General features: G+C 32.0%; 1 protein-coding gene across 1 annotated transcript in view; it reads left to right on the forward strand.

Annotated features, from left to right (window-relative positions):
- Positions 1 to 553: 553 nt before the first annotated feature.
- LOC132723707 (MAM and LDL-receptor class A domain-containing protein 2-like) overlaps positions 554 to 24,420 on the forward strand; it is a gene marked incomplete at its 5' end in the record, with an annotated part of 28,713 nt that continues 4,846 nt past the window's right edge. The window contains 34 exons of the mRNA XM_060708491.1: positions 554 to 745; positions 1,376 to 1,535; positions 1,847 to 2,043; positions 2,430 to 2,522; positions 2,884 to 3,026; positions 3,754 to 3,970; positions 5,672 to 5,785; positions 6,348 to 6,496; positions 6,787 to 6,982; positions 7,405 to 7,527; positions 8,011 to 8,367; positions 8,640 to 8,810; positions 9,264 to 9,611; positions 11,498 to 11,572; positions 12,290 to 12,509; positions 13,045 to 13,124; positions 13,267 to 13,371; positions 13,789 to 13,914; positions 14,445 to 14,689; positions 15,300 to 15,450; positions 15,965 to 16,090; positions 16,784 to 16,924; positions 17,559 to 17,766; positions 18,286 to 18,464; positions 18,701 to 18,814; positions 19,339 to 19,507; positions 20,170 to 20,315; positions 20,955 to 21,068; positions 21,583 to 21,645; positions 22,263 to 22,376; positions 22,704 to 22,818; positions 23,244 to 23,357; positions 23,692 to 23,729; positions 24,204 to 24,384. Of these exons, the coding sequence (XP_060564474.1) occupies positions 554 to 745; positions 1,376 to 1,535; positions 1,847 to 2,043; positions 2,430 to 2,522; positions 2,884 to 3,026; positions 3,754 to 3,970; positions 5,672 to 5,785; positions 6,348 to 6,496; positions 6,787 to 6,982; positions 7,405 to 7,527; positions 8,011 to 8,367; positions 8,640 to 8,810; positions 9,264 to 9,611; positions 11,498 to 11,572; positions 12,290 to 12,509; positions 13,045 to 13,124; positions 13,267 to 13,371; positions 13,789 to 13,914; positions 14,445 to 14,689; positions 15,300 to 15,450; positions 15,965 to 16,090; positions 16,784 to 16,924; positions 17,559 to 17,766; positions 18,286 to 18,464; positions 18,701 to 18,814; positions 19,339 to 19,507; positions 20,170 to 20,315; positions 20,955 to 21,068; positions 21,583 to 21,645; positions 22,263 to 22,376; positions 22,704 to 22,818; positions 23,244 to 23,357; positions 23,692 to 23,729; positions 24,204 to 24,384 (5,284 nt within the window). The remainder of the gene's footprint in view (positions 746 to 1,375; positions 1,536 to 1,846; positions 2,044 to 2,429; positions 2,523 to 2,883; positions 3,027 to 3,753; positions 3,971 to 5,671; positions 5,786 to 6,347; positions 6,497 to 6,786; positions 6,983 to 7,404; positions 7,528 to 8,010; positions 8,368 to 8,639; positions 8,811 to 9,263; positions 9,612 to 11,497; positions 11,573 to 12,289; positions 12,510 to 13,044; positions 13,125 to 13,266; positions 13,372 to 13,788; positions 13,915 to 14,444; positions 14,690 to 15,299; positions 15,451 to 15,964; positions 16,091 to 16,783; positions 16,925 to 17,558; positions 17,767 to 18,285; positions 18,465 to 18,700; positions 18,815 to 19,338; positions 19,508 to 20,169; positions 20,316 to 20,954; positions 21,069 to 21,582; positions 21,646 to 22,262; positions 22,377 to 22,703; positions 22,819 to 23,243; positions 23,358 to 23,691; positions 23,730 to 24,203; positions 24,385 to 24,420) is intronic.

Genomic DNA, 24,420 nt, shown 5'->3' on the forward strand with positions numbered 1-24,420 from the left:
GTGTGATGTTTTTGAGGTCGACTTTAACATAAATACATATAGGAATGTGACCAATTCTGGTTCTTCTTGTACAGAATGGCTATTCATGTCAGATGAAAAAGGTTTTTTGCTTGTTTGTTTTGTTTTTGTTGAAATTATTATTATTATGTTCGCTGCTTTTGTTTGTCTTGTTTGTTGTTTTTCTGTGTTTTTTTTTCACAAACATTTTTAGAAATTGATTACGGAAAATTGAAAGAAAATGATCTAAAATGTACATAAACAGCAACAGCTAGTTAGAATATTCAGAAGTAATAATAATATTCATCTTTATGTCTGTAAGTCAATTACGTGATCAATAATCGGGCCACGAATATTTTTTCAAATACAGCACAGATTTATATTACTATTACTATTTATAGTTATTAAGATCCGTTAATACAGCAAGAATCCTACTTAGCTCTTGAAGCGACCTCGAAAATTAATTATTTATGTACGTTGGTAGAAATTTCAATCGAACTAAGATAAAAAAAAATATACATATACATACTAGTACCAAATTATTTCCTTTTTCCAGGATACGGTATTAGCCTAAACTTTTCTGAACTACGGGATTGTTTAGATCTCCTCGATGAGGACTCAGAGTTGATACAGGAAATTTGTGACCCTGAATCTGAAGTAGATCTTAACAGAAGAAACTACGTGAAAGTGAAATCAAAAGCTTCTGATAACGTTTTTAAAGTGCGGTTTACTTTAGTACCTACAAGAGGTACTGCACTTTGTTTCACTTTTTATTTTATGTTTACAATTATAGAGACAATGAAAAAAATATTTATTTTCCCGACAATACATTTTTACTTTAACAGAACAATCGAGAACAAGATATTTCACAAGATCACACATGTTGCTCATGTATATAAAGCTATATCTTATAACATATTTTTATGGAAATTATAAATTGTAAAATTATGTTGCTGTTGATTTTTGAAAGAGTTGTAACAAAGAATGTCTCTATTATTTAACAAACATGAATATTGTAGATAAAATGATACCTGCTGTTTTCAGTAGGAATTTAACCGTTTAACAAATACCGGTATACCGTTTATGTGATATCCGCTTTAATGAAAATATAAACTTTTTTCTTACACATATGAATTTTTTTCTTACAGGTATTTTAGAAGTTCCAAAAAGAATTTTGCATCACATAAATAACAGTTTAAACTCTTTCAATTCGACATTCAAATGTTATTTAATGTACACATTATTTTCCTGATGATCAAAGCTGTAAAACATGTTCGGACTTATATGTAAGATTTTAAGCTATTTAAATCATGATGATTCTGTGTTACTTTTATTAAGTCCATAATGAGGTACTGATTACTATTTCTTTCCTTTGAAGATGACCATGACTTTTCTATAACAAGTGTTGAACTTCGGGAAGGACATTCTAATAATGAAGGGAAAGTTTTCATCACTCGCTCCGATGGACGATCCGGATATCTTTGCGGATATATCAATTTTGGAGCATCAAATGTTATCTGTCGGATGGCTGGATTTGGGTTCGACACCTTAAGTTTTTTTTGTTCTAAAATTAATATATATTGTTATTTATTGATATTTCATTTCCTTGTTCAAATACCATAGAGACTGTTGTTTAAAGTATGCATTTTCATCCATAATGAAAATGTAGAAACTATTGTAAATTATATTCAAGTAGAATCAAAAACTTACAAGCGTTTATCTAAAAGGAACAGAGTTCTGAAATAGATATTACTGCTGGTCTATATGTAAATTATTCTTTTAGCCGTTAGACATAACTGTTGATCTATATGTATTTTTTTCTTATAGCCGTAACAAATTAATTTTTCAGGTCCCCTTCTCTTCACTATCAAACAAGATTTGGTTCTACAGACGATATAAATACAAAGGATATAATAATGTATGAATTAGAATGTGACGGACAAGAGGAGAGTATAATGAAATGTAAACGTCAGGAATGGATGGATGTGTGCCAAGGCGACTTATGCTCGTGCTACGATAAAGACGACTTCAGGGGCGTAAGATGTCGTATGTATAAAGATAATTTCTTCTCTTCTATAAATAAAGTACTTTCAATTGCAATAGACAAGAATATTTTACGGGCAAATTTGAAATAAAATTTTAAATGCTATGTGAATTATTTATGATTATAACCGCTAATAGTTTAATTTCACACGAGTTATGAAATTTTATGTGCTAACATGGAATGTTCAGCAATTCACCATAAAGGTCAGCCTAACGACATATTCGTTCAATCGGATAATACGCAGTCGTAAGTACAATTAGTCCTGTTTTTTCTGATTTGTCATAAATTTCTTTGACACATTTCAAATTTATAAAGAATGTCCAACAAGAGCAAAATAACTAGAGGTAGATGTGATATAACGAAAGTTTGTATTACTGAATTGTTTCAGCATTGAAGACGGCACAATGTACTTTTGTTGGTTATGACTGTGGCTATGAATATAACAATTCACTGGTAAAACATTTCAGATCTCAGAAGTTTGGTACGTAGTTAGCATTGATATTTTATCTGATTTTAATCTGTATAAATCCCTTTTTATCGCATTTTTCGAACTTTGAGGATTTGTTTATTACACTGAAACATGAAAACAAATATAATAACATATTTTTTGAAAATAAAAGTAAGGTAACAAAGATGAGACCTTTGTAAATTTCTTAAATTATAATGATGAATTACAACTTGGTGCTTCTTTGAAAAGTCGACGCTTCTTTTTAACTACGGTTAAATTATAGTTAACGGTCAATGAAATCATGATTTCTTAGTTTAGTTTGAAGATATTTTACAGTTTGGTGAGCGACTGTTTCATAATGTTGTGACATTAAATTTTACTGACATTATCGTAGGTTATGGTCTGCACATGACTGGGTCGTCAAACAGTGTCACAGAAATTCGCTCTCCTCCCTTTACATACACATCAGACTATGTGGTAACCTTTGGCTATTCATTTGAAGGAGTTCCGGGAGAGAATTTGGCATTGGCATTGACAGTTAGTTCGCATTTCTATGATTTCAGTAAATTGGCTTCCGTTTGAACCTTTACAAGTCATAGTGTTTTTTTTTTCATTTCTCTTTTTAATAAACATTTTCTGAACAATTATATATAACATATAAGTATGATACGTTTTATTTAAGGCATATAACTTACCTTAAATGTAAGTATAACTTTTGGCCTTACTCATTTGTTTGGGTTTTATAATTGTGCTCAAAATATAATAATATCTAAAGAAACATGATATGCTTATATTCATATGATCGTACATTGGTTATTACTTTTTCTGGGTTTCATATTGTGACGACATGGAACGTGTTTTTATTTTTGGTTATGATACAAAAAGAAAGAGTATCAAAACACTTGACAAACTGATTTATTCTCATACAAATCTAAAAGCCTTGAGTTTTGATCCTCTTTCTGTTACTTAAATTTAAGAAAACCTGCAGGTCGTAAGAAATTAGTTTTGTAGAACAATTCTCTGACCAGTTTACATAATAGTATTGACATTAACATTGTAGAATATGTAAGGTTCAATATCAAGGTTCAAGGAATTTAACTGAAGTTTGCTGATGCGAGAAAATCGTCTCAATAACATTTTTGTTCAACATTAGAATCTGTAACTTGTTTTAATTATTTTTGGTATCTTATCAAGTAAATTATTTGTTAAATTTATTATTAAGTGTTTGTATTTCATAAAAATAATTCAATATATTTCTTTTTAGGCTATAAATGAATCTGGATCTGAAGATCTTCAGATATGGCAAAAACCACATTATTCTCTCGATGGTCGCTACATCGCATGTGTGGACCTACCAGAAAGTTTAGTGGGGCAAGTAGTTCAGATGATATTTACAATGAATATGCGACAAGCATATGTGTCAAACAATGAACATACAATAGGTTTACATAATTTGACAATAAGGGCGGACAGATGTCCAGGTATGTTAAATTAGCTGCATGATGTTTAATATTATATTTGTATATTTATCATATTTACACTTGATACTGGTGTGAAGTACTTAAATGTGATAAAAAGAGCATAGAAACACGAGGCTAACTGATTTGTACGAGGTAGTTTAGCACCGAGTTTAAATCAGATTGCCAACTGTGTTGCCGTTCTTTCTTGTTTGTATCATAGGCAAAAATAACACGTTCCCTGTTTTCTCAATATGAAACCCTAGAAAAAAAGTAACCAATGAACGAGCTTTCTCAATGATATTTCTGTCGATATCCTTTCCTCTGCCGTCAAAATAAGTAAACCTAGTTAACATAGTGTTGTTTCATAGTTTGAAGACCTTTCAGTTAAAAATGTTTCATAGTAATTGTATACCCATACATGCACATTGCGTTAACTGGAGGACAGGTATTAGTTACCCGCACTGCAGAGCATGCTCGTTTGATTGGCTCATTTTTTCTGGCGGTTACTTATTGTGACGACAGGGAAAGGGATAACAATAGAAAAATCATATGCAGAAGCTCGTTCATTATAATTAATTGGTTACTTTTTTCTGGGGTTTCATACTGTGATGACAAGGAACGTATTTGTATCTGTGTCCATGATACAAAAGAGAAAGAACATAAAAACACTCGGCAATCTGATTTATACGTGGCGGAGGGGGGGGCACAGACAAATTAGATTTGTCTCGTGTTTCGATGCTCTATTACATAATCATCAGTTGTATACATTTTGTATTACACTATTGTAGATTAAATTGTCAAAATTATTGAGAAATTAATGTCCGTAGTACCTCAAAAAGGTTCTCCCTCGTCAACTCGTCAAAAATAGTGCAAGATGGAGTGTATCGGGCTATTCCAAACTTCTTCCACGTCACTTAAAGTTAAATCTAAACAATATCTTGAATATTTGCTGTGAGCTTTTGTATTTTATATTTGTATGCACAAAAAGTTTGTATACGAAATGTAAAATTATAATTGATTGTATGATTTGTAATGTGTTTGATGCAGTTAGAAATATAATCAAATAGATCTAACTTTCGTACCTAGATATAATGATAGGATATACCTTATTTCCTGTATGGATTTTTATTATGCATTGTAAAGTATAATAATGAATTCTATTGGACAAGTAAACAGCAGTTAAACCTATAATGAACGAGGTGCTAGCCGAGTCCTGTACAGGTTTTGAAATTGTATACGAGTCCAATAGAATCAATAGTGGTACACTCTTTATATCACACCACTAAATTTGTTACTCTTGATATTCTAACATCTCGGGGAGATTAAGGGTTTGATATAAACTTTTTGGACACTTTAAATGAAAACAAGGTTCGACTAGGAGAACAATATTGATTTGATATGGATTTTTGGACTGATGTAATTGTTGAAAGTAACAAAGTGGGATTTGTACTCGTAAATGTTAGTAAATGTAGTGTACATCTAATATTTGACATATGTTTTGTAAAGAACTATTTTTTTCTCTTCAAAGTAAATTTTACTTATGTCATCTAATGTGCATCTTTTATTATAACAGAGAATATGAGTTTCCAAATTTAGAGTTTAGTTAGGTTTGGTAGTATTTCTATTCTGGTATATTCAACGACTAAATTATATCATTAATTATTAGTGTTTTGTGTAGTTGATAAAAAAAGTAGATGAAACTTCATCTTCTTTTACTTGCAGAAGAATTCCCCAAAAATAAATGCACGTTTACAAATATTAATATCTGCCAGAAATTATTATCAAACATCTGTACAAATGACAGTTTTGGAGCATCCGTTTGGAATATCAAAGACAGTAAGTTTTGATTTCTGCTTAAAATGAGATATTTCTAAATTTCGTACATACTCGTATCGTGGTATAGACCGCCTCCGTGGTCGATGGGTTAGAGTCGATGACTTCTAATCCAGTTACCTCTCTGGCGTGGGTTCGATCCCCGGGAGATGCTTTGGTAGTTTAGCGCGGAGAAAGGTAGTCTAGTACTGGTGTTACTCTCCAAGAACGATGGTTAGGAAACTACCCGCCTATATGACTGAAATACTGTTGGAAAAAGGCGTAAAATGAAACAAACAAACAAACAGTATCGTGGTATCTTATCTGTTATACATATTTGCACTACACTGCTGTTTTATATTAATCTCTACATCCTAGCAAATAGTTATTCTTGCATTTTGTTAAACAATTCATTAATTATGGAATGCTGTATTTTAATTGTACGTGTAAGTATGTTTAAAGAAAGGTATAATCGATTGAAGACATTGAAGAAGTTTTGATATTGAAACTTTTTGTAAATAACAGTGAAAACGCCACGAAAATGTTTTGATTCATGTCTGTCAAAAATAAATACAATTATTTGCAGACCGTTTAGAAGGCAACTCCGCATACGCTATGCAAGATGAGGATTATTCTGTTACATTCACGTCTTCAACATTAGACACAGGCTCGAATCTGCGGTTCAAATATGATCTAAATGGCGTCGGCGTAAACGGAAATGATCTGAATTTCAGAGTATGACTTCAAAACATATTATGATAGAAAATAACTGTTGTACATAGCATCGTATCTATTCATAATTCTATTATTCATAAATTTCATTGGCGATTTTTACACTCGAGATTTTGTAAGTCCTTTTTGAACAGTAGTTTTTGTTTCAAAACATTCTAAATGAGTGTGTTTATGATGTTTAAGCCAATTTTTATTTCAAAAACTGTTCAACCACATTACTGTCAAGATGTACAAATAGATCTATATCATCTTGTCATGCACCTGAATTATGCATATTATTTCTTATATTCAAGGTTGACTTCAAGGCCGGTTCAAATGACGTAAAAACAATATATTCGAACAGCGATTTCAAACAGAAAGAAGAAATATGTCTCCATTTACCAACAAATGTAGACGAGCGTTTTCGAGTTGATTTTGTTCTTAGAAAATCTTCCTCAGAGGGCCTTATTTCACTCGACGACATTGAATTGAGTGAAGACCTTTGTCCACGTATGTATTTTAAATTGTTTGAAGATTCATGTAAGTCATAAATATATGATTACCTCTGTCATCATAAGAACATTGTTACGCATGTGCGGCCAAAGTCAAATCCTGTCCGAACAACCCTAGAATTCGTAGGTTTTAATATTGACTACGTATTCAAAGATTTCGGGAAAAAAAACTTGGGAAAACATGAATATGCTTGCAGATAAGTGCATGATAGTCAGTGTTTATTATTTTGATTATGTATCATCTGCTAACGCCGTTTATCCATTTTTAAAAGATAAGGTTATATATATTGGATGAACCTATGCCAGGGTGTGGAAACAATTTATTTGGTGTATTAATTACCTTCACCTGCCACTGTTATTATTTATTTATCTATTACATCATCAATCACCGATAATTATTTATATCATAAATTTCTACAGATCCTATATCTTGTGACTTCGAAGAGAGAAGAATGTGTGACTACGACATAGATAACCAGGGTGCTCTTTCCTGGCATTGGGTTTCCGTAAATGATGATCACACGTTTGGAGGTCAATCTATAGGTATATTACTAATACATATACATGTATGACAATTTATTTTTCTGTAAATATGGGTAAATTGATAAGTTCCTTCACTGATTGTTCCCTTTAGTATTTTATGAAGAGGGACAATTATTGAATTTTTGAAAATAGACTTGACGAGGCATGTCCCTATTGCTAGTTTTTCTGGATCTTTACAAGACGTCTATGTTGAGCTACTTAATGGCATTGATATAGAGCGTGTACTTTATCCTTTATGGAAAATTAATTTAGTACTGACATAATTAAAATTTTGATATATTTGGAATACAATGTTTAAATTTGAAAATAGCTCTGAAGGGTGCTTGTGCGTTCAATAAAAAGCAATACTATTGAATCGAAGGACGTTTTGTTCATATTTGGCACGTGTGTTTTGGTTTCAGAACATAGAGAAAAACACTTTTAGATACTGTACCATAAGACCTGCTTTATACTAGATAAATATGTCTTTCTATTTTTTATTAGGACATGTGGTACGGATAGATGCAGCTCGAATCCTTCCAGCAGTTTTTTCAACGCCAGTTGCCCAACTACGTTCTTCCGACACCAAATACAAATGTCTCGCATTCTTTTTGAAAAGCCATTATTATACTGAGCGCGCACATAGACTCGATGTCAGTGTGTTCTATCCAAACACTAATGAAACATTCACAAGAGAAATAGCGGTGCTAATTCCTTTTGTTTGGCAAGAGATTAATCTGAAAGTGGATCCAGACAAAGTGGAAGCCCAGTTTTCTTTCAAAGCAACGTATCTGCATGGACTTCCTTTGATAAACTCTTTAGTTGTCGACGACATTGAGTTACGTGCTACACAATGTAAAGGTACGGTTTTTTTTTGTTTTTATGTGTGCGTGTGTGCGTGCGTGTGTTTGTGTGTTTTGGTTTGGTTTTGTATGTTACTTTGAAATTAAATAATGAATAATTAATTGAAATATATTTGTATGTCTAAGAACTATATTTTAAAAATAAACAGCTTTAAAATGAATAAGTTCTGATCTTGATAATTTCCTGATTAGATGTGAAGGGGCTTGCCATCTAAGGAAGCAGATGTACGTTAGAAATTTGTATAGTTGAATATTCTTTTTCAATTAAAGATGGCTTACAAGATCTTGAAGAGTGTGACTTCAGTAACCCAATACTTTGTGCATTTGAGATCAACTGTACAATCAACTCTGGATACAGCTGGCGTATCTACTCGGCAGAAACAAATAGATATATCACATCGCCCGGCATTAATATTTCGCCCAGCATTAACATTACCGACGGTAATATTTGATGCATTAAGAATTAAGTTTTCTTCATTTAAATTATCATAGCGACGCTATTTTTCTTTTTTTGTCTTATGATGTAAAACAAAATTAATTCATTTACATTTCTTATCTATCTTCACATCCATTTATCATTGGAGTTTGATGTTAGTAGACCTTAAATATTTTGATGTTAGTAGACCTTAAATGATGACACTAATGTTCGGAAAAAAGTTTTGCTTTTTTTAAATAATATATGGAATAATTAAATCTCAATTTAAAAAAGCTGTATGTATTTGTGTGCGCAAACAACAGATATTCTCAACTTTTGTTACAGCATATTTTATTTAATGCAATTACTATTTATATTATATATCTCTGTGGCAATTCTTACTTCAAAACAAGGCATTTTTCACAATATTTTGAAGTTAGCGGGCGAAGAAACACAAAAAGCTTTTTTTGCTTATGCAGGGCCTTGTATGTTTTTGGACAGTTCGTTTGGGGCAAAAGGACATGAATCATTTCTATGGTTCAAGGTTGATTTGAATGACGTAAAGGATGCTTATTATACATTTTCATACTACATGAGCGGTGATGGGACCGGGATGCTACGTACATTCTACAGTCTGGCTGACACCAACTCTTACAGTGATGTATCAGTTGTAGATTTCAAAGTTTCTGGTATTTGGTTGCAGTCGGAATGTTATGAGCTTCCACGCTCTTTTCAAGGAGAAATTTTCTTTCACGGTATTAGAGGTGATTCAGCAGTTAGCGATATTGCCATCGACAATGTCAAGATAACAAGAAGAAGCTGTGAAGGTATGAAATTGAAATAATATGAGCAGCCACATTGTCTTTTGTCAATTTACAAGTGTCATATTTACATGTATATATTTTCATAATTCCAAGAAACTTTACAGAAGCATTGAATTTATTACAGAAGTAGTGTCTTTTTTCGTATTGTAACTTATATCAAGAAGTAGTGACTTTTTTCGTATTGTAACGTATCTCCGAGCGGGCTTTTAATTATAAGACAATTTAACTGAGAAGTCCTTTTGAACAACTACTATTTACGGTTTATCATATATACATATAATTTTTCTTATGGTTACCTTACCATTGATTGATTGGACAAAGAAATAATTACTGATTAAATGGTGTACTTGTAAATGAATCAAAGAAACAAACTATATAATAAAAACACTTGACGAAACGCACACAATATTTTACAACTTATAGTCATCTAACATCATATAGAAGCTGGGCTACTATATCTATTAGTGATCGTTCAGCTCACAAAAATAATATATACAACTGATGTACATCCAATATCAAAGAAACTGAGCTTCTATGATAATTAGGACGTATCTCTATAGTCGCCGTTCAGCTACTAGAGCAATTATATCCTATTTTTGTATTCCCAAAGAAGTCGAGCTTTTAAGGGATTTACTGATAGGACTAGTATTCCCACGGTTTATCCTCCGGGATATCTTGAAGTGTTACCTTCGCTTTCCAAGCCGAAAAGTGATTTCTAATGTATGTAAGTACTTTATGCTTAATGAGGATCAATCCGTCCGTAAGGGCACAAAATGTAGCTTCCGCTGTCGAGTACGGACCCCGTACATGTCACAAGTCATGCCTTTAATTTTAAAGCACAAAGTGGTGATATTTTACCTCCATGCCATTTCCACGAAGTATTAGCCAAAGATATGAATTTTGAGCCAAAAGTATGTCACTGTTCGACTGTCAATGAGAACCTAAAGGTACAGTAACCTGAGACAATACGATAGGGTAGCCCTGATAAGGGCTGTTGGTGCCAGCAAAAGGCCTGCCGTTCAAACCGTCTAACCGTGTTAAGGGTTCACGCACCCTAGCCCACCATCCTCGTCGACCTAAAGCCTACTTTGTAGGACTACTCCCCTCGGATGTAATCAGGACATCGGCAGCTGGTTCGCAGCAAAAGTTCCGATCTTTTTTCGCCATCCCCAGTCTTTAAATCTTCTGCCGATGCCCTGTGTCTTCTCAACGACGTACACGTACCGAGGGGAAGAGGGATGAGTGATTTCTAATGCGACCTCTTCTGCCTATATATGTATAAGAGAAGCGCCGCCAACCTGATTACTTCCCCTAACTCAGAGTTAAATAATCACCTTCCCTAAGTACAAGATAATCTCTAAACTTGACGATATACCGAAATTAAATTTACCTTTCTAAATAAAGCATACTAATAGACTCTTTCACGACTGGTATAACATAGTTATAAACAAATATGACGTTACAACATTTAAATATACCTAACTTCTCAAAATAATCACAGACACTTGGGGTGTGGAGCTCAAATCGCCTTAAAAATCCAAATAAAACGCATATTTGTCAATCCCAGCACATGAACTGATCATATATATGAAATAAACTTAATATTAGCCGTTTTGAGAAAAAATACATATTTCAACGTAGAATGTAGATAATGTAGAATGTACGGTATGCATTCCGTGGGTAACCGACGATGATATTTTAGTGGCACTTGAAGATTGACCGTATGTATACAGTATGTATTGCAAGTGTCGATACATTATGGAAAGTTTTAGAAAAGTACAAGGTTGAGTATATTGATGATATAAAAATGTTAGATATGGAAATGACTATTATACATATTAGTTAAAGATAAAGAACCAAAGCAAGATGTTAAAATTGTTTTATTGCAGTTCCATCGGTTGCTTGTGGGTTCAATGAAAGCACTTGCGGTTATAAACCTGTAAATTCTGTGTGGACTTTAGAAGGTAATAGTTATAAAACTTTCATTGACATTATTAAAATATAACCAATTATGTTTATAAATGTAAACTATAAATAAGTCGCGGTTATGACGTCAATTTTCGCTAAATTTAATATCTTACATTCATCTTCCCCTATATTATAATAACTTAGCAGCAAGCACTTATTGTAAAAGCTGTGAGATTTACTCGCTCACCGCATCGCCTTCGTCGCATCTTTGAAGGCCTTAGCTAATTCTTGGAGTACAGAAGAATGGTGTCAAATATTTCTGTTTGCGGCCGTTGTTCGTCATATTATCCTTTAAAACACTGCAGTTATTTTCAAAATTTACAGTTTGATAAAATGACCAGGTTGTTGAAAACAATATACAAAGACTTCTCTTTTATTTCTGGCTTCGCTTTTTTCTTGTGTGTGTGTGTATATATATATATTTTTTATTTTTTGGGTTATTTAATACTTTGTTTGAAATGATATATCTGACTGACAAAATCAAAAGATAATTTCATGAATAAATGTTGAATTCTGCTCTGAAGTTGGTGCATGGGGATATGGTCGATAGTTTGAATTTACCACTACCGTCCATGAACATGTTCTATCAAACCGAGCCTGCAACAGTTTCAGTTTTGCTGGTTATTTTGCGTTCCTTAGAGATTCAGTGTAACTCTGTTTCTCCGTATAGTTAGTAGATGATGATATCATTTTGCTATTCATATATTTTTAAGATGGCTATATACTAACCAAACGTCAAGGTGCGTTGACCTTACCTATACATACAATAAATGACCAGGAACATGTCTGTATAGCGTTTGCTTTTGAAAGTGATAACACAAATGCATTGATAATAGAGACTGCAATAGGATCAGAGCATACAAATTATACATACACAGTGTACTCGGATGGGAAGCAACGTGGCCAATTAGACTATCGACCGGAAATGGACGAGTTAGTATATTTCACATTATCATTGTTTGTGCAAAATTAAAGATAAGCAATGAACCGCATTAAAGCGAACTCGGATATAGCGCACGATCAGACATCGAAAAAGGTTCCTGTTTTCCACAGTTTAATTATCGTTTGATCTGAAAATTTCTTTTGATCTAAACCTACATCAAATGGAACATTAACCTCGAAAAAAGAAATTGCAGTCCCATCTTGTCAATAAACCTCAATGGAGTCCCGTTAACAACAAAAGCTGAAAACACCAAAAAAAAATGAATTGAACACGGATATAAATATTCACTCATATTCAGCCTACTACTAAGTGAATTCCACAACTTTTACTTGCAATTATTTATTTGAGGTGTAACACAAAAGATATGATTTATATATGTAAAATTCTCAAAACATTTACAAAAAAATGATAAAATAAATAAAAAGATAAAAATAAATTTACATGTTAATACCATTTTAACAGTTATATCTTTTTATTAGTAGGATACAAACTGACTTTCAATTTTTAAATTGGTATTGTTTTCAGGGTGAAGTTCGTTGTTCCTGGTGACTATTTGATGAAGATTGATCACGTGACTACTACATCCGGCCAGTGCGAGGAATTAAGTAAATAAACAAAAAAGTCTTTCTCTTCTTTTACATAAATATACCACTCAGTTATTGAAATATATATCAGTAATATGTATTGTAATTTTGCATGAACTATTTGACATTTTCGAGCAACATATACGTACATATATCATTTCAGATTGTGAAAATGAAGAATTTGTGTGCCCCCTACAATGCATTCCAGCCGAATTAAAGTGCGATCGGAAAATTGACTGTGACCAAGGACAGGATGAAGAGGATTGTGGTACGAACAATTGGTGTATTTTAATTAATTTTTCAAAGACGGTTCTGGTCTTTGTGAATGATATATACCAATCAAAGTAGAAGTAGATATATAACAATAGTGAATACCACCAGAGAAATAAGTTATTCAATGTGCGAAAAGTATATTTTACGCTTATTTTACGAGTAACGTTACAATAACACCATGTCCATATAATCAAAAATACACGTAAAAGGAATGAAATAAGTTAGTCAGAAAAAAAAGCCGTTGTTACCGTGAACTCACTGCTTAGTACTGGTTGGTTCCAGGAACAGAATTCGAGACTCACAGCTTACGTTTATTAGAGTTAATTAGCAAAAACTAAAAAGTAAAAAAAAAGTTAATTACCTTTAATCTTATATTTTGAATATATTGAATGTAAACAGTTGTATTTTAAAGGTTTTGGTATTGCTTGCAAGTTTGACAGTAGTAATGACTGTGGTTATGCAGCAATGTCTGGATCTAAAACAAAATGGTTGGTGAAAGAATCACATTCGTTTATTCTGAACGGAACGGAAATGACTGGTATGCGTTTGTTTAAATTATATTTTGATTAAAACGAATGTTAAAATAAAGGTTTATTTAATAAGCAATAAACATTTTACTTTATCGTTTTACAGTTGATCTAAGTTGATTAATGATTGAAGAATGGTTGATACATACTATTTAATCTGCATTACTTGCGTAGTTTATCTGGATAAAATTAACATTTTAATATCTTATCGGCTATATTGATGGAAATATTATTAGAGATTATTAGAGATAGTACATGATTTTCAGACTTGAATATGTCAATAATAGAAGCTGTTAATGGAATAAAAAGTCGGTGATATTTTGCCCTTGCGATAGCTTTAAAGAGATGGAAATTGTTGTAAAGGGCATGAATAAAATTCAATCTTATCGACATGTGTTTTATTTTAAATTGTTATGCAGTATATTACTTAATCGCAGGTAAAGAAGGAAATACATGTATATTTTGGTGCACAATATTCGAAAAGAATATATAATATACAATTCCAAACAAAAATGAAGAGTAAACTTATCTTATTTCATAGTGAATGGTGGAATGTTGTATACAAATCTGAAAGGGCAGCCTCTTTTGTCTTCATCGTCTGCTAGGTCAACGTGGGAAAGAGTGAGGGGACCATCTTGTATCAGATTCAAGTACCTTGGCACGGTTCCATTCCTAGAAGTCACTATAACTGACAAGGATAGTGGCAAACAAACGACTTGGAATGATACAATGGCTGATATGACGCCATCGATATGGAGGATCGGACAATTAGAAATAGAGAAAGAGGTTTGTCATCAAACATATTGGCAAGAAATGGCAAAGTGTGATTGTTTTTTTTTTTGTGCTTTATGTAGAGAATAAAGTATCAACATATTTAGCCAGGAAAAAAATGAAGAATGTTTTTACTATGTTGTTTTCTTGAGATAATTATAATGTGTTTATTCGTACAATTGAGTCAAAGATAATACACTGTGTTTGATATTGTATTGTAATGTGCAATTATAAACAAAATATGATAACACAACTTCAAAGCTGAACTATACTCTTATGTTCAGAGAAAACAGTTACTAGTATGCCAAGCAAATGTTAAATCATTCTTACAATGCTTTACTGTTTACATGATTAATGCTAAAGAATAAAGTTTTTCCAAAATAGAAAAAAAAACGTTAAAAAATTATAGACTTACATACAGTCAGAAGTTAATTAAACCGTTCGGAGGAATGATTTTGAAAATATATTTCTAAACGTATTTTGCAGCAAAATGATACTCAAATTTTTGTAATTTTGAGAATAATGTGTAATTTGTTAGATGTATGAAAAATATGTTGTTTTTTTTAATAGAAAGTTTTTTCTATGATTCTTCATTGTCTTTGAAAGTATCATCCTTGTGTTTCAGATGATTTCAGATACAGGCGCATGGATTATGCTTAACTTCACGGCATCTTTGTTATTTACTGATCATACTGTAAAAATTGATGAAGATCCATTTATTGCAATCGATAATATTGAGCTGTTAGATGGAAGTTGCAAAAATCAAAGCCCGCCATGTATGTTCTTTATGTTGGAAAAAATCTTGCGTTTTCTGTAGATATAAGCTTTCCGTGAATCATAGACTAGACTTTAGTAGAAACATTTAATGAGATAACTGGCACATTAATCAGTTGATGATTCCATAAGAAAATTAATTTTGTTTATGTTTAAAGCGTGCTAATGTCTGTAAATGTTACAGTAAAAGAAGTTGATATCTAGAGAGGTTTTACGATTGGTTAAATTGGATATATCAGTTACATAGGCACTCTAAATTCACGAAATTTACGTTTAAAGTCTTCACGAATGTGCAGATTGTCTGTCTAGATTGACTACATTATAACAAGTTGAACATGCGTTTAATAACCAAGATTAATAAATTAAATAGATGATAATTTAATTCATTTTCTTTATTTTCATGCATCATTTACATTTAGCTTTCTGCATACGTTTTAAAGATGATAACAATTGTTGACAAGGTTGATCAATTTACTGAATATCATGACACACACATTATTTTTCTACCATAACTAGCTTGCCCTGACAATGCGCCTCTACATTGCGATGGTTATAGCCATTGTTACACAACTGAGTTACATTGTGACAGAAAGACGTATTGCCCTACTGGTTCAGATGAAAGCTTTAACACATGTGCTTCAGGTAAACTTTAAAAACGGTGCTAGGGGGTTAGATAATATACTACTTACTCAATCAAATGATGCGGCAATTTTCAGCCTCTTTTTTTAGGCCTGGAGTAATCATTAATCGCAATCATCAAGTTTTTAATCGATTGCATGATTACACTGTTATAATCATGTTATTGATTACCTTGTCCAAAATTGATTACATTAATTGTTATCAATTAATTACAGCTTAAAATCAGTCAAGAATTATAATTACAATTTTATTGACATTGATTACTTTCAGGTTTAACAGGAACCTATTTAAATTCAAAGGATGTCTTTATTTCACATGTTACAGTTTACCTTTTGTTTTACAGTTTTTGTATATCAAAATATTGATAAATCCATTTACTTTTGTATATCAAAATATTGATAAATCCATTTATATCTTTTTGTTCTGATTAAGTTTGTTCATTATCTTCAATCTGAAAACCTTGCTTCAATACAAAATTATCGATAGTTGACGTCAAAAAATTGAATTTTCCCAATATTGAAATGTCTTGTAAGAGAAGGAAAATACGATTTGTCTTTGTATAATCAGATGTTATATTCATGCATAACTCGATAGACATTTCTCACACTTCGGTTGTAACAAAAACGAGTGCAATTGTTTGCAATGCTTATGTTTGTTTTGTTTTTTATTGTTTCGTGTGTTTATTTTCTTCTTCAGAGTTCAAAATAGAGTGTGATTTTGAACGTGATACACTATGTGGCTATGAAATAACCTCAAATAGATTCAAGAAATGGAAGAGGGTTAGAGGGAACTGGTACCAAATACCGCCTTTTGATCATACCAAACAGGATGAAAGTGGTATATAGCTTGATTCATTATTAAAAACAAGAGTTATTTTGTTATTTACTCCATAGTTGTGAAAATGATAATAATAAAATATTATAAATCATTTAGATCTATATCAAGATATGAGTGGTCTTTGACTTACTTTTTATCACTAAATAAATGTTTTATTTTCTGTCTGTAAGATATCGTCTATAGGGGCATTGTCTGCTGTAGTTATATTATGCATCCACAGAACGTGGGCAGCTTTCTGTTTGCAAGTTACAAAAGTCTGTAAACAACAACGAATATGTATCGCATCTTTTTTTCTGCATCATACAATTTAAACATTTCGGTTTTGTTTTTTGTTTTTTGTTGGTTTTTTTAAGTCCACGCTTTTACATTATGAACACATATACATTATCGTTATTACATGTATTATTTTTATCATAATACTTAATGCTACATCATCATCATCATCATCATCATCATCATCATCATCACTATTATTATTATTATTATCATTATTATTATTATCTGGGACAGGAAGACACACATTTTTAGTCCCAGCTATTATAAATCATTCTATGAATATATTTGATGTATTATAAAACAGTTGTCTTTTTTAATGCCTGTTTCTTTAACTGATGTTTTTCGTCTGCTTTTTCAGGCCACTTCCTGTTATTTGTGAACTGGGATAATAACCACGTGAGATATGACATTACAACAGCTATATCACCAGCCCAGATATTTCCAGAAAACGGATGTGTTACCTTCTGGTACTATCTTAACAGCACAGCTGTACAACCGACAGGATTGTCGGCCCAAATCATGGTATCCCTTAACTATGTTGATACAGCGAAAACAGAATTTGTTTGGTTAGTACTGTAACTTTAAATTTTCATTTATTAGTATAATACATTTGTTACATACATTATGTAAGGTGCCAAGTAAGAAAATAAATACCAATTATAAAGATATGAAAAGTACCAAAAGGAATATTGTTCGGAAATAATTAATTGTCGAGCTTCATCATAACTATGAGTCTTGTAAAAGAGTTTTCATTGTATCTTCTGGCCTAACAATGCGACAGTATTCATAATTTTCTATATGTATTTTTTCATAGGTTAATTACTACTTCAAAGATGTGTTTGAACAGTAACAACAGTGTCGGATACCCACGGTTGATTAACATATTATTATTCAACAGTGGATATCCTACGATGCAACCTTATAATGCATATTTTTATTTTTCATATCTTGTTGTTATATCCATGTAATTGTTTAATGTATATTGTAAAATCTTTTACATTTATAAACATTTTGTATTTTGTAAAGAACATTGTACTGTTTTACCATAGAAAGTTCTACACAACCATCCTGTATATTTTCTCTAGGTACGACTTAGTGAATAGACCTATTGACGGTTGGATATTTGGTAACTTTGAGGTTCCAGAAAACCAGAAACTATCCGTCAACTTTACTGCAGTTACAAGCGAAACATTCCTGGCATATCCAGGGGTGGTTGGACTTGATGATGTATCCTTCACTACGGGAAAATGCCCTGTTTCCCAAGGTAAACGTTGTATGCTTCTCTGAAGGAGCTTTTTATGTCGGTATTTAGATGTGTCATATTTAGTAAAGGCTACAATATACATGTTCATAGTTTGAATTTTTAATGTGGAAATGAATGTATTTCAGGAATAAAACTGTACATGAGTAAACTTTTTGTTTGTTTCTAGTTTTTGTGTTTTTTATATATTTTTTTCATTGAAGATATATCAAATGTAAAACACACTACATGTATTTCAGAATGTTCAAATAGAATGTTTTCATGCAAAGAGTCTGGTACGTGTATACCAAAGACATTTATATGTGATGGCAAGTACGACTGTCGCGATCAGTCAGACGAACACAACTGTGACGGTTAGATGTTCTTTTACGTGATAGATTTCCTTCTCGAATCGTTTATGAAGCAAAACTTTGTGAAATTTTCAAGCAATTAGAGTTTACTGTTTGCTTAGCTTTTGTGTTTCGGTCCATGTTTGTCAGTTGTTTTTATTAGCAATTGATGCCTAGTTTATATATACAGAACACTAAATATTAACGACAAAATTGTATACCTTTGTTCAATAACTTGTTTGTGTCTTGTGCTGACCGTATATGTACATGTACCTTAAATGACCTTTTAAGTACCAAGTAAAGCCGAATGGAAATCACACTCTGTCTTTATGGCTCTTAATTTTAATATTTTTTGGACTACATTTGTCATTCTTTCATTCCATTTTTGATAACACTAAACTCACTTTTTCAAGTGTTTGTTTCGACTGACTGACTGAATAAATAAATAAATACAATAAATAAATACAATAAATAAATAAATACAATAAATAAATAAATAAATACAATAAATAAATACATAAATAAATAAATAAATTATCCTTTTTCAGATCGGCCAAATGGTACATTTCAACTTGTTGGTGGAGATGGTACATACGGACAGCTACAGTACTATCTTGGTGGATCATGGCGACAAGTTTGCTTCCCTCCAGATTCATCTCGCGCAGATGACTTCAGTTACATAGCATCTCAGAGGGTCTGCGAGCAGTTGGGCTTCTAGTATGTTATTTTCTATATATGTGCAGAACATTTAACAATCACCCAATGAGTCACGTCTATAGCTGAATGTACATTTATTATTACATTTAAGAACATTTTTCTTACTGTAAATTTAGCATCTTGTCAATAATTGAGTAAGTGTATTTATGGATATTATTGTATTTATTAATAAACAGACCGTTTAAATGTTTGTGCGACGATACTAAAATTGGAATATAAAGCGGTCTTCAGCTTTTCTAAAGGTTATTTAATTATATTATTTTAAGATAAATCGCTTCATACAATTATAGAATCAAAAGAATTAAGGTATAAAATGAATTTGTTAGCGATAAAATACATTAAGAATAAGGAAACCCCTCGATACCTCTAATCTATCATGTAAATACATGTAAATAAATAAGCGAACGGTTCGTTTCCAAATCTAACGAACGTCACTGAGCGCTATAAATTGCTCTCGGGCCGCTGTTTTGGAGAAGGCTTGGCAGTGATATGATGCACTTTTCCTAGGTAATATTATTGAAACTCTTACTTTGAAACAGCACAGAATTGTTTTTCCAACACAAAACACTGAAGGCCACTTTAAGTTACCTTTCCTCCCAGCAAAATTCATCTTGATAAATATTTATATCTGTTGCTGATATATAACATTATTTACAATTCAGTGGCAAATCAGAGGCGTTTGAGTACAAGTTACTGCACACAATAACGAAACCTGTCTCTCTCACGTGCGATGACGAGAAGTGTTCGCATACCTTGTGTTCCGTATCGTATACAGCTACATTTGCCGGTATTAAGTGCTCAAATTCAGGTAGATCTATATTGTACATATTCAAAATTTAGATACTTTGAATCAATATAATTGTCTTTTTTGTTGGGTTTTAACGTTCCAGCTTTACTGGTGGTGGAAGATATCCGGTTACTTCAGGTACGAACGGGCACTGACGTTCCGTAAGCTAGCTGGATAGCTTCCTTATATGAAAAAAAATCCAAAGTCCCTGTCGGGATTCGGACCCACAGCGGTGAGGGGCAAGTGGTTTAACGACTTAACCACTCGGCTACGGATGAAACAAACACTTTTCCAGATTTTGAAAACATATTTTTCTAGACTAAAAGGAATTGAATGATGTATCACATTAAAAAATATCCTAATAACTTCAGATTTTTAAGCTGATAAATACAGTAATGTTTTATAAAGGCAACTGCCATTATTAGCAAAAAAAGAACGCACAAAGATTCCGAAAAAAAAAACACTGAAAAAAAACAGTAAAAAATGAATGCCCAATGAAACAAAAATCTTTGAAATCTTAAATGTGTTATAGAAAGTTATCTTAACCACAAATTTTGACTAGTTTTACACTTGCTACAATTACACATTCCTTTTTTAAACGATAAGTTAACATTATATATTTTTTACTTGTTTGACTCACTTTTCTATTTCATATTCTAGCTTGTTTTTCCGGAACAAAGCTTTGTCCGGGAACAGCCGATGTTTGCAGACCTTCCAGACATTTTTGTAATGGAAATCCAGACTGCCCTAACAATACTGATGAAACCGAATGTTGTATGTATATTTTACTTATTGCTTTGTAATCGAAGGATGTAATTACCAGTATCATGAAGTATATTTTAAATATCTCGACAAATGTTGTACTTCGATTTAACATGTTGGGAAATAAGATTTTGTCGAAATAAACCCTTTCATGTGATTTAACATTGTTTTATTGGGTTTAACATCACATCGACACAGTATATGTCATATGGCGACGTTCCAGCTTTACTGGTGGAGGAAGACCTAAGGTGCCCTTCTGTGCATTATTTCAGGCACGAACTGGTACCTGAGTAAAACCACCGACGTTCCGTAAGCTAGCTGGATAGTTTCCTCACATGAAAGAATTCAAAGTCCCTGTCGGGATTCGAAAGCAGTGAGGGGCAATTGGTTTGAAGTCAACGACCTTAACCACTCGGCCAAGGACACCCCATGTGACTTAACATAATTTTGTGTTATTGTAACTTATTTTCCGCTTGTGTTATACCGTAAATAGTTTTACATAAAATGGCTCCTATTCTGTATACAGGTTGTCACGAAGGGGATGAACATTGTACTAGAACTCCTGATGAATCTAAAGATAAAGTTTGCGGTATGTTTTATGATGTATATAATACATTACATGTATTTGTTAAGCTTTATGAAATAATACAGATTTACAGCATTAAATCTAAATTAATGTTAATGGGGATATCTTTAAATGATGTCATTAATGTATGTCAATTATTTTCTCTGGACATTTAAAATGACATCATTGAATAGTCTAGTTTTAGTAGAGAACTTTTTGGACTGAACTTGTTGTGTGTGTGTGTGTTTTTTTCCTATTATATGGATTTTTTATCTTGAAAATACAGAGTCAATATCATTAACAGTTTGTCATTTATGAAATAAAGAAACCATAATCATTCAGCCTAACAATTACATGATCATTGATACAAAAAAATACTTACAACCTCAAAATGAATTACAATTAGATAATTACAGTAACGTTTTATACCAAAGGTTTTAAGAATATTGCCATTATATAAACGGTTTTTTGATTGTATTGTAACAAGAAATTTATCAGCACAAGAATACATTATAATAAAATAAGTATAAGTACATTAGCTATTTTTATTCTTTAGAGATTTTGGATTCTAAAATGACTGACGTTCATTAAGAAATATATAATTAAAGTCAGCGTTTGTCAAGAATGTTTTGATTTTACAGTGACGTGCAAAGAGAAAGGCATGTTTGAATGCCAGAGTCATCAATGTATTAGCAAAGATAAAGTTTGTGACGGGAATAAAGACTGCGTTGATGGCACGGATGAGTACAGATGTAGTACGTGAAACTTATGCACTACTATCAATTAAGTATTGTAATGATATCTCTGTCACTAGTGGTACATACATTACTTTGTAAAAGTATAAATCATGCCAGCCTAACAACACCATTTTCTACAATGATGATCCGTATTGAGAACGTTTTTGTCGCATTCAAACGTTGACCCAAATTGTGCTTAATTTTAGTGTGAACCTTTTGAGGGGGCAACCTTTGTGTAAAATTTATCTGTTTCCTTTTGTATGATACACTCGATTTTGTCACTTATAAAATAAAGTTAAATTTATTACTTCAGAAAAAATTAAATATGTTGACCTATTTTGACAGTTGATGTGAAAGAAGATGCTGTGACTGTTTATTACAACTCAGAGATGATTCCAGTTTGTTATAATAATATTGGCAGGCTCGAAGCAGAGGCACTGTGCTACTCGTCCGGAAGAGGGTACGTCAATTTGATGGTGGTTATTTTATTTGCTTTCAGATCCTGGATTGCTTTTCAATGTGCTTAGTTAAACTGTCGAAATATTTATTTAAAAAAAAACAACAACAGTTTTGACATTTGAATGCCTTTCGAATACAAAGGATGTTTATTAGTGACTGTAAATAAATGATGGAGATATACCTAGAACAAAGTTAGCTCAAGAATGTATGCCTTCTTACAAATGATTGTTTGTTATATTTACTTGTTACATGGACGATTATAATTTACATGACTGTATTGTTACACTCAACTGATTGCTATAACATGGACCTTTTTTGTTGCATGTATTTGTTGTTGTTGAATTACCTTTTTATTAAGTAGACAAGTTTGCTACATTGACTGAGTTGTTTGATATCCATTTTTGTTACATAGTCTTTTTGTTACAGATTACTGGTGAATCGTGGAATTCAGCGTGGTTACACAGAAGTGAATGGTGTTATGCTTATAAAAAGTAACTTGGCTGGAACTATTTTACCTGGCTTAGATTTTGGTCAAAGAAGGTATGTAATCAGAGAATTTTTCTGTGTTTTTATTATTAACTTAAAATCGATCTAATATCGTTCAACAGTGTAATGTTGCTTTTTATATGCCCACATATTTTATGCTGTAAAATTTATTCTGAGTAGAATAATTTCAGTTTTTTTTCAATATTTTATAGTTAGTATGTTATATGCTAAAATTGACTTTGATCGTTGAATTCTGCTTGTTTTTATTTATGTCTAATTTAAATGAATTGATTAAAATGAAACAATACTGTTTGACTTGACTTGATCGAGATTACACCATTTAGCATCAGACTTCTAATTTAATGTTTTTCTTTTTCTCTTTTGACAGATATTGTTATCCACTGATATTAAAATGCAAGCTTCCAGGTAAGAATTAACTTATTATGAACATTTATATGCATTCTGATACTAAAAGTCCTCGAGATATATAATACTTACGCATGTAAGTAGAACACAATTATAGATAGTACTATTTAGATGTCATGGGTATATAACTCTTTCAATAGTAGATTTTTTACATTGATATTTTATCTTTACCAACTTGAACAGGATTTCTTTTTATATTAAGTCTTTTTCTTGGACAATAATTGAACAGAAAATTTATTCTGAAATTTAGAGCTCAGAGGCTAAAATTTAGGTCTTTCAAGAGCGTACTTGACTTGCATGCATGTACGATTTTGAAATTTAAAAAGTGCATGTATGTTTAACCACAACATGTTTACATGTTTTATGAAATCACCAATTTTTTTGGTCATTTATCTATTTATTTAGTATTGCTAGATAAGGTGTTTTAATTTTTTCACAATTTATTGTTTTATCTGCTTTGGCTCTGTTGTACAGATTGCGGGACTTCGTCAATAGTTGACAATTTCATATCACCATTAATACCACACGGAAATGAGGCTGTTTTAGGAGCTCGGCCTTATCATGGAAGTCTGCGTAAAAATAATAAACTACACTGTGGCTGCACGGTCATCGGTGGGCAGTGGGTGTTAACTGCTGCACATTGTGTGGAGTACAGGTAAATAGTTACATTTTATCTTTTTTTCTTGTTCGT

This window comes from Ruditapes philippinarum, unplaced genomic scaffold (assembly GCF_026571515.1).
Source record: "Ruditapes philippinarum isolate M1 unplaced genomic scaffold, ASM2657151v2 ctg359_1_1_1_1, whole genome shotgun sequence".
Classification (NCBI taxonomy): domain Eukaryota; kingdom Metazoa; phylum Mollusca; class Bivalvia; order Venerida; family Veneridae; genus Ruditapes; species Ruditapes philippinarum.